This window comes from Orbicella faveolata, unplaced genomic scaffold (genome assembly GCF_042242905.1).
Source record: "Orbicella faveolata isolate gen_17 unplaced genomic scaffold, um_ofav_v1 contig_48, whole genome shotgun sequence".
NCBI lineage: Eukaryota > Metazoa > Cnidaria > Anthozoa > Scleractinia > Merulinidae > Orbicella > Orbicella faveolata.
The window spans coordinates 2,140,001-2,150,938 of NW_028301578.1; the positions used below are offsets into that span (position 1 = coordinate 2,140,001).

General features: G+C 36.4%; 1 protein-coding gene across 1 annotated transcript; it reads right to left on the reverse strand.

Annotated features, from left to right (window-relative positions):
- Nucleotides 1-141: 141 nt before the first annotated feature.
- LOC110048823 (somatostatin receptor type 2-like) lies at nt 142-3,437 on the reverse strand. Its single transcript, XM_020754604.2, has one exon. It carries the CDS (start codon nt 2,964-2,966, stop codon nt 1,935-1,937), a length of 1,032 nt encoding a protein of 343 aa, XP_020610263.2. The 5' UTR covers nt 2,967-3,437; the 3' UTR covers nt 142-1,934.
- Between the last annotated feature and the right edge of the window lie 7,501 nt (nt 3,438-10,938).

The following is a 10,938-nucleotide window of genomic DNA, read 5'->3' on the forward strand; positions in this document are numbered from 1 at the left end:
AAAATGCGATGAAACTCAAAACCCCTATGCAGCGGTTCAAGACAATTCTTTTGATAGAATTTCAAAACGACATTTCTTTCACCGAAAGATGCGCATCTAGAAAATAAGAATGTATTAAACTAATAGAAAGCGAAAACTCTCTTGACCATTATTTTTGCGTTTTATTTTACAGACCACTTCATCTGTTAGATTTACATTAATAGGACCTGTCCGTATGTTTACTAAGGCTATTTTCACGTTGGCAACTTCAAATATTCCTCCATGTACGTTGGTTTAAATTTGACGGCTATTTTAGCCGTATTACGTTTTAGACATTTCGATTATTTATGACCGGGCACTGTGACCTCTTTTCGATGTATTTACAATATGACCTTGTGAAGCTTTTAGGATTAAACACATTTAGAAACCTTTTAGCTGTTATAAATCATCTTTTAAAATTATTTGTATTTTAAAGTATTGTTATTTTCTCTTAATTAATACATATTTTAAAAATCCTCTTCGCTGTGAAATATCTCGCGTATAGACTCTCAATACTGATCTAAGTGAGGCTAAACACATTTCCTCGCCGCTTCCTAAAAAAACGAGACATTCAAACAATATTGATATATCTTGCGTTCGCGTACCTTGATTAATGTGGACTTACGACAAAGTTCCGGCCATCTATCTTTTTCAATGAGTCATTCACGATGGATAAAGTTTTAACCTGACCCCAAGGCTTTTTGTAATAACAGAGAATACGCCATTTCTACGTAAATATCCTACGGCTGGTGTAATTTGTTGTACCAAACCTGCTTTATGCATCGGAAATCGCCTGTTGTAACTGATCTTTTTGTCGCGCGATTTTTTTCATAATAACCCGGAGATTAACTATTTGCTTTTGCCGCTTTCGCTCCTGTGTAAAATACATTTGAAATACGATTTTAAAGTCGGGTTTTCTTGAATTTTAAGATCAGTCGGCTCCTGGAGAGTTAATTTGACAAAGGAAAATTAATTGCAAATGCATGAGGATACAAAATGACTGGCGCGCTTGTGACAGCTGCCTTAATGACAATCCTCGAACAGCGCTGACTAAACGCATTCGTGATCAAGATTTAGAATTCAAAGCAGAGATAGACATCATTCCCAAGAGCGAGCGAAAATGAAAAAGGTTTTCATGATGAATTGCATATCTGCTTTCAGTGTTGGCTGACTGATCCAAGCTTCTTCGTGTTTCGGTACAGAACTACTGACAAACTATGATTTTTTTTTTCATAGATCAGAACGTGGCTATTAGTCTCGTGACTCATATTTCAACTGTCCAAAAACATTTACATTTCACGTCAATCGTGGCAACGAATAGCTTGAAAATTACCACCGGGAAGCTATGAAACGATCACTACCTGAAAGAGCTTTGAAAGCTGCCGGAAAACGAAACAGTAGAAGTCCTGTGGCCGTATTAAAGATTTAACTGTTTAGAAGGAATATTGTAACTGCGGAATCTAATTTATAAGTGACACACGCAGAATCATTAACAGAAATTACTGCAGATCCCTTCAAGCTTGGCCGTTTTTTCTTTTTTTTTTTTTTTTTTTTTTTTTTCTCTACCTTTTTAATCTCAAGATCTGAACGCAGAATGAAATTCTAATTTTTTTTTTACCCTGCACCTGCTTGCAACTTTAGAAGATAATTTTTCGATGTATGTATAGAAGTTGAACCCGTTGTTGTTTATTTAATGGATCTTCGAATAATCCCTTGTCTTTCTTTTGTTTTTCTTGAACACATAGTTCCATAATATTTAGTTTTTCAATATTCATGTCTGGTTCTGTTTTGCTTTTGTTTCCGCTTCACAGTCTTGTTTCAGCGTCGCCCAGCAATGTTTCCCTTTATATAGAATCTCTTTTATCCCAGTGTTGCAAATCACGTTTTCAACGCCACAAAACCGGCTGCCAGCATTTTCAATAACGGCGATAAGATGAAGCCATCTGATCTTCATCCATGATACGCGTTTCCGAGCCCGTCCCTGGCGATGCATGGGCATTTGTTGATCTTGTGGTCGAAAGATGAAAAGTTTCACTGACGGAATATGGGCGATTCCCGGGTTTGAAACAACTGAAAATGATCTTCCTAAAATCTTTAGTGAGAAAAATGTAAATTAGGGGATCGACTAGCGCCATGATGTGAGTCAACATACTAACCATCCAGTTCTCAAAAGGAGTTAAGCGTATGCAATCCAAGCAGTACACCTCGACAACGATTATTGCGTAGTAATAACTCCAGCAGACTAAAAGAGGTGCCACGAGAACTAGAATATGAAATGATATTTTTAAGTTCTTAGTCAAGATGTTGGCGGGCGCGTTTGGGTCTTGACTTCGGTGTGGGTTGTTGCGTAGGTGGCTGGAAGCGATGATGAAGATTGTGATGTAACAGTACAGTGTTACAGCCAAGGGGATCACCGAGTTGAAAAGCGCCAGGAACGGACTGTATCCGTACTTGAAAACGTCTGGTACAAAGTAGAGCAGCTGCAAGAGTGCGACAACCAGCGCGTATCCCCAAATGCAAACAATGAAAAGAACGGCTTTTCTGTGTGTTATGTTCGCAGTGTAGTGCAGTGGTTTAGTAACGGAGTAATAGCGATCATAACTTATGACTGTCAAGTTAGCAATGCTGGCCGAGCCACAAAATGTTTCAAACATGATCAAAACCATTTCAAGAATCTTCCCGTTTTCGTCTGACATCGTCTTTAGCATGGCCGGGAACGCGAGGAACAGGCATAACGACACGAGAGCTAATAAGTCACTGATGGCCAGATTGAAAACAAAATAGTTGTGCACTGTCCGTATCCTTCGGTAGTAACAAAATGCGAAACATATGAACGAATTGGCGCAAAAACCCAACACGACTATCAAATATGTTGCACCAGGTAACTGAAGAGTTCCTTCGTCCTCGTCCTTCGGCTGCATTGTGTTCTTTTCAGTCAAATTATTCATCTTAGAAACTGCAGAACCAACCGTTCAACGATTGTCGACGACGCCGATGTTTTTTGTCTTTCGGGGAGAAAGGTTTTACTCTTGAAAAATTTGACAGAAAATGTAACAGTTGCAAATGTGTAGAAGATGAACCTTTTATCGCTGTGAGTTCAATGGACCGCGTTGGAGAAGTTTCCACTTTGTAGCGACCGATGACTACGGCACATTATTTGGCTTCGAGATGAAACTGAAGGATGCTCAGTCTTAAAACACTAAAGACGATAACAGAGTCGCTTCGCTGGTTGATTGTGTCTTTCGAAGTCACTTTTAATCATAAAGGGCATTTGTTTATATAGGTCCATGTCATTCCCAAGCATCTTAGGTGCCTTGGCGACGCGACGAACTGTGACAACAGTCACTCCCCAAAAGTTTATTTACTTGGCTTGCAATACTCTTCACTTTAGTGTTTCGGATATCACTGCACTTGCATTATTTAATTAATCTGTCTATCTACAAAAGGTGCCGGCCAAAGAGACTTAAGTGTTTCAATCTTTTCTCGAAACACAAAACAAAAGCGAGATACTGGACTGAGATAACGGGGGCCAACCAAAATGAATCGAATCCACGGTGCGGACTTAGTTATCGATCGCGACAGTCTTAATCTGCAGGATCTGCAACGGTAATTCATAGCAGGGGCGTTCCCAAACTGTGTTTTAATTGACATAGAATGACGTGTAGTACTAAAATATGATTTCTATGGGCAAACTACAGGTGCAATGACTCTTTTACTCCATGCAATATTCACAGGCGTATACTTAGCTAAGTAAACATCTTCGTCGACTTGCTTTAAATAATAAACCCCATAATCATAGTCTTCTTCCAAGTAGATGATGGATTCTCTGACAGGATGTCACGGAAGATCGAAATTCGTAATTTTATCAGTTTTGGTAGCAACACTCAAATTGACAAATCGTAACTCTTTTTGAGCTTTCGAAGCTTTGTAGACCTTTGTACATCATATTAAAAGGCTCGAAAGTAATTAAATTTGCACTCGAAAATATAAGACACCATCTTGTTCCATTTCATAACGAAAAATGTAGATATTTGGCACATTTTGGTTCCTTTTTGGGCACGAGGAGAAAATTAATTAAAGGTCCTCGTGTCAGCTTTTTGACAGTGTCATATAAAAAGTTCAATTAACGCCTTAAAGAGGCCAAACCACCTTGCCAAGTAGGCGTTTCCTTCAGCTGTAGAGCATAAATTTCCTTTCATTTTTTTCCTTGTATTTTACCTCGGAAATCGAAACAAACTAGATTTTATGGAGATAGTGAGCCTATAAATTGTCGATGACCCGCGTAACCCTTATATATTGCCCTTACAAAAATGTTTCCAACTGATTCGGAAATGTGTATGTTATAATTATCCCTAGACCGGGATATTACATACAGAAAAACTTATTGGACATTTATTAACTTTTCAAAGGAATCTATATTTATTTATGTTTTGCACAGGACTAAGGAAACAGGATATCAATTTTTAAGCAAACCCCGTAAATCCAAAATTATTGTGGTCGTAATGCTTGTGTTAGTGTGATGATGTAATGGTGACCGAAGGTAACCCTTTTCATTTACCTTTCCTGGAACCTTTTTTTTTCTAGAGTGGCAAGCACTTGAAGTTTCCTTAGAATTTTTTGTAGCTTGTCGAAAAGACAGCTGATAATAATAAAGGAATTCATTAACTAGCATTTGCAAAATAAAATTCTCAAAGATATAGTACAAAAAAGAAATGCGTAGTAGTGATTAATAACATTGACAGAAGAACATTTCCTCTCCATGGCTTTGAGAATAAAATCTTGGCGTTTTTCGTTTTCCTAAATAATAGTTATCTTCTTGTCGTGTATTTATATTTGGAGTGAGATTAATCTCTTTAAACCTCACCTAGATCTCTGTGCTGTCTGAAGCATGATTCGTTGATGCATAAAAATATAAATCGCCAGTACAATACGCCGGATCTATTAAATAGATTGCCAGTATTCAAATGACCGTTTCCTACGCTTTTCCTGCGAAAGCGATAACCTTATCTAAAACAGCATGCATTTGGTTTCATATATCTATATATTTTTCTTACAAACCTGAACCGCAGTCAATCAAAATCTAAAAAGAGGAGGTATTTTTGCTTGTTTAAGGTGTAATACTCATTTTAAATGAAAAAAATAGCAATAAAAGTTATAATGCCTGTCACAATATGTCATCAGATAAGTTTATGGGGCGCTTTTTATACAGTTGAGCTTGTTTGATTTTCGCAACTCCACCAGATTGGATCGCTAATTACTTCACACCTATAAATCAATAGGAACAAATATAACTATTACTTTATCTCCGATCTATTTAAAATTCAACAGTTTAAAATGTTCTTAATCTTCGCCATTATTTGAAAACACACAAGGCATTTTATTTCGCATACTGCTGTCATCTGCGAAGCTTCATGGATGGGAAAAACTGATGTGAGATTTAATTTATAATGAATTAATGAAAATCCTAGCGTCGCATCGAGTTGTCATTGAAGTTGATGGAAAACCTTCGGTAAATTATTACCGTGTTTGTATTCGGGAAGGGTAGCTCGTTGCAATATTTTTCCTGATATCATGGTGTTAATATTAAGTGAACCTTTCTCACCCTAACTGATGCTTTGTGGCACCAAAACAGTCGGTTTTCAAAACAGTGACTGCTCTACAATAAAATGAGAGTACTTCAGGGCTTTTTTTGCATGATGAATAATTAAAGTAAAGTCGGTGTCTTTTAAGACACTGCCAAAAAAAAAATTGTTCGATAGCTATTATTTGCAGTACTGTTTATCGCCACAATTGAATTCAAACTGTAAACAGTCACTTTGATTGCTACAGAGTATTTATCACAGGAGAGCTCCCTTCCTTCTGTGTGGTGTTTTGATTTCATTTTCTTATTTGTAAGACTTTTAATAACCGGCAAGAGCAAATTATAATCGACGGGAACATATTAAAACCTAAATGAAGAGAAAATATTTTATATTAGGAAACTCAATTATTGAAGGTATTTTTTTCCTTGCTTGAAAGTACAACGGGCACTCAATTTATCTCGTGCAGAGTCAAAATAATCCAGATTGGGTGTAGATTAAGTTGATCTCAGAACAATGCACTGAGCTGAGATATCATATCAACTTTGGTGTCCCCGTGGATCATTGATTAACAGACAAAAGTGCAATAACAAAGAAAACTTGGCCGTTTTTAATTATTCGTTTTCTTGACTTGAAAAAATTAAGGGAACTGTGACACGATATCTGAAGTCATTTTGCTGATGAAGAAAATTACTTTCAAATCGAAGAAACCCTCACGATTAGTTTCCTAAGGTAGAAAAACGAAAAAGAAAAAGAACAAACCGAAAATAAACGAAAATAGCTATGACTGATGAAGATTAACACAGATGACGAACGAAAAATTTACCAAGGTAAAAAAATCTGTCAAAATTTTCAGTTTGGGCCCTACGTGAGTAGCTTACTAAACTGATCGAGAAAAAAAAATACCATTAAAAAAGGACAAAGAAAAAAAGAAGAACAAGTTGAGATTGTATATTGAACAAGCATAAACGAGGGAGAACTCTAAGGTGAAAATAAGATGTACATAGAACAACTGCATGAATTCACAAAAAGTGCTGTTGACAAAACGTCTATCAGTTGTCACCAAACCTGTCAAGCAAGTTTAACCCGTCAAGCCTGTTTAATCTATCCAGCATATGAAACCTGTTTTAATAGGTTTCATGTGCTTGCATGTAGACTTAAAAGACTTAAAGGCTACATCAAAAATAGAACAACATGACTAGCAGAATGAAAGTGAGAAATTTGAGTTAATTCGATTTATTTCTATGTTATCTTTTTCTTATAATGAAGCTGGATTTGACCAAAGTTATATTTTCACATTCAACTGGCATTTTTTCTGAATGTTGGGAATATTTAATTGAAACATTTAATATTTCTTTTAAGCCAGAATTGAATATTCCTCGGGGATTTTAAATGAGTAATGCAATTCCTTATTCGTCTTTAACCACGGAAAAATAACTACTTCTGGAAATAAGTTTTCAATTTCAAGATCGCTTTTAAAACCAGCGAGTATTTCATTCATTCCAGCAAGTTTTCTCCCTTTATTATAAAAATTAAAAATAAACAATGACAAAAAATAAGTCTAATCACAAGAAACTTTCCCACTAAAATAAGCGTGTTTAAAATTATCTAGTAAAGCTAGTAAAGGCTAGTAAAAATGTCACAAGAGTTCCAGAATAAATTGAAATATTTTAAGTTAGCTTTATTAATTAAATAAAGATGGGATGGTTAAATAAGATGTTTTGGGATGTTTCGGAAAGCTCACACATCCATGGTGCCAAACGGTTTCAAATTTAGTGACTAAACCGATTTTAAAATGAGCTTCATTTTAAATAATATATTAAGTAAATTGCGAAATTCCATCGGGGCTTAGAAGTTCCTTAAAAGACGTAGTCACCTCAACGTGCTTTGTGTTCATTCATTAATAACCCAGTCGATAAAAAATGATGGCTTGGGTTTCTTTGTTTACTGATAACTGAGCAGCTTTACAACCACTATCCTGACTTGAAAGATAATAATGTCCTTTTGAAATTAACATGTATAATCATCAAACTTTCCAGAAATTTCGCTACCTAATTAAAAAAATAAGCAGACACCTTTTTGTCTTGTATGTGGTTGCCGAATAGTTAAATGTCCAAAACCTCATCATTTTATTCAAAAGAAAAACTTCACTAGAAATTTCCGTCCATATTTGCAATGAAAGAGTTTAGCTGATTAAATATTACTTCTCATGTTAACACGTTTCAAGAAATACGTTTTCCCGGAATGCTTGATGAATTTTGGCGCTGTTACCGTAGTTGGAAAAAATTCTCCTTTCAAGAGAGGGACTCCAAGCAAAATGTGGAGGAAACCATTTTTCATAAGATCACGAAACGTTTGTATCATTCAGGACGTGCCTGACGGTGGGCTAATGGAAGTGTGCTGGTGTTTACAAAGTAGGTGTTCAAACATCTTCTTTGCGTGGAACTTGTCATTTGTGACACTTGAATTAAAAGCCCTACCAATGACACTTTGTCAAAACCTGTAAATTTGTGGCCAACGTGTTTAGTTTGCTTTAATTTTGACATTTATTCATTGCCAAGCGTGATTATTTATTTGGTTAACTTATTGTAATAGCAAGCAGATCTCTGCAAAGCCGGCGTTAACTTGTGGCCCGGGGGTACTCCCTTTTATGGACTATATAGGTCTGTGCGGCCCCAAAGGATATGGATTTTTAGCCATTTTGGTCTCGATTTTGGCCATTTTGGTCTCAAAAAGGGTATGGTTTTAGCCGCTCTGGCCTTGAATTGGGTTTGTTTCCCAGAGGAAGCTTCTCTTTCATCATCTGATAAGTTCATCAACAAAAGCCCTTCACAATGTCCTTAACATCGGTCTGAACTGGAGAACTAATTCAGGAACCCTTCCTGACTAATTATAAAGCAGGTCTGTAAAGGGTATTGATTTAAGGGCCAGTCTTTAATAGGGTGTAGAATCTTTGATCAGGTAATGAATAGGGTGGGGAAAATCGCAGATTTTGGTCTTAAATAGGGTGATCGTTTTGGGCAACGGGCTGCAAACCCCCACCCCCGCAATTTTTCTGGGAGCACCCCCCGGGACTTGTGGTGTCAGATACAAACATTAGACTACACCACTGAAGGCTTTTTAAGACCACCTGCTCTGTCTCTCAGAATAATGAAAATATATTGAGATAAAACAGGAACTCTCCAAATGCCCTGCTGAACAAAAACTTTGACATACTATTTACCAGCTGTTTCTTTCTCAAAAAAAAAACAAAAAATTTTAAATCTCTTTTATGGCCTCTAAAGTATGCGAAGTTAAATATCTTATAGTAGATGGTTACTACAGGATTTTGGCATTTTCTTCTTCTAGTTAACCGAAAGATGTAAATGCTTAAAGTTGCGATCCGTTTTTCGCTTAGTAGCTTGGTTTCAAGTCATGAAAAGATGGCAACACCTTTGGTTTTTTTCAGTTGTTGTATTATTTCATATCATAAAAATTGTTGATTGGCATAAAATGATACACTGTTTACCAGATATGACAAATAAGGCTTAAGTAAGATCATCCTTTATTGATTTAAGGCGGCTTACTACAGTTTTGATGGATTATAACAGCCTAACTTCTAACTCTTTTAAAAAATGTTCAAAGACGTTTTTTCTTTTCTCTATTTACTGTTTGCCTAAGTCTTTTACCATTCTATGTGAAACTTGAACAATTAAACGTCAACAAATAGCTAAAATGAACGACCGAGTACCTAAGGAAGGACTGGGCACTAGTAGGTTAAATTCACGTTATTCTCAAAATCTACTCCTATGACCCCACCTCAAAATTTCAGGGATAAGAAATTGGCTCTGATTTAACATTAATGCAAAGTAAAATAAAAATCTGTAAGACGAATTTTTCGCAAACTAAGAAAATGTGAGATCAAAAATAGCTCAAAATCTGTCTGACAGATTTTTTTTTTTTTTTTTTTTTTGGCTCTGAATGTGATTTACCCCGACAAATCAACTACGAAAATTTCATCATGGGTTGTACGGTAAGTTTTCGAGTAATCCTCGATCAAAGACTAGCTTTTATAACCGTGAACGAGAATTGAACTGCGCATGCCCTTTATTTAAGCGCGCGCTCATGTGACCCCATGTATCGCGTGCGAGAAAGCAAGAGTAAATTAAAGCTCTTTTACCGGTTATTTATAGAGCTCTTTTTGTCATATTTTTTCGGCCCTAGGCTTAAACACATGTTTAAACGGAGTTTGAAACTATTGCTACGTATGCCGAAGTGCCTATGAAGTAAAAAATAATTGCTTCTTATTAGAAAAGCTTTTCAAAGTAAAGAAGAATGGCGTTTACCTTTTTCGAATATCTTTTTTCGAATGTCTTTTTTCGTTCTAGAGATATTTACGTTTTTTATTATGCAAATGAGGAAAGTGATGACGTCATAAATCCTTGCACTTGAACAGTAAAACACTGAATCAAAAATATCTCTAGAAATATTGGAGCAGTGTTCTTCAAACTTGGCACCAGAAATGTACATCACAAAGGAAACAGAATGACAGCTTCTGTGTTGTTGCCATGACAACATTTTTGGCTCCAGTCTCTTTCTGTGAAAAACCAAATATGCCCATTTGCAACCCTTTAAGAAGGGACAGAGGGTCTTGCTCGGAACATACATGGTTCCCATATTGTCTTAACGCTACCCACTAGATTGTTGGGAGTGGATGATCCTCGTTTAAGATAAAATCTGGGAATTTTAGTTTTAATTAAAACAGGACCAGCGACATAACTGTTGTCATGGCGACGGCACCATGAGTGTCATTTTGTTTCTTTTGTGATGTACATTTCTGGTGGCAAGTTTAAAGAACACTGCTTTAATATTTCTAGAGATATTCTTGATTGAGTGTTGAACTGTTTTTGTGGAACCACCTATGACGTCATCACTCAAAATACAAAACGTTAATATCTCTAGAACGAAAAAAGATATTCCAAAAAGGAAAACGCCATTCTTCTTTACACCGAAAAACCTTTCAAATCAGCAGCAATTATTTTTTACTTCATAAACACTTTAACGCCTCTCAAGTTCTGGAGTGGTTTTCGTTTCTTCTTAGGGTTACTTACGTCATTTTTGCACGTGCGATTAATACTGACGTCTGGTAGGCAATCGTAGCGCGCGCTACTGAGTCTCAGAAAAACTGTAGTAAGCCACTGGGGTGGCTGAGCACAGTTTTTGATACTTGTGTTTCATTCACCTTTTTCTCTAAAACTCTTGATTCCTCGGTCGCCAAAAATGGCAACAAGCAAGTTAACAACAGAAACTTTGGTTTTTGATGGTTAAGCTGACGTATGCGCCGTTGCCATGGCAACATGAA

What these genes read in the sequence shown, in the direction of transcription:
- LOC110048823 (XM_020754604.2), bottom strand. Translation starts at nt 2,966, where the DNA reads ATGAATAATTTGACTGAAAAGAACACAATGCAGCCGAAGGACGAGGAC.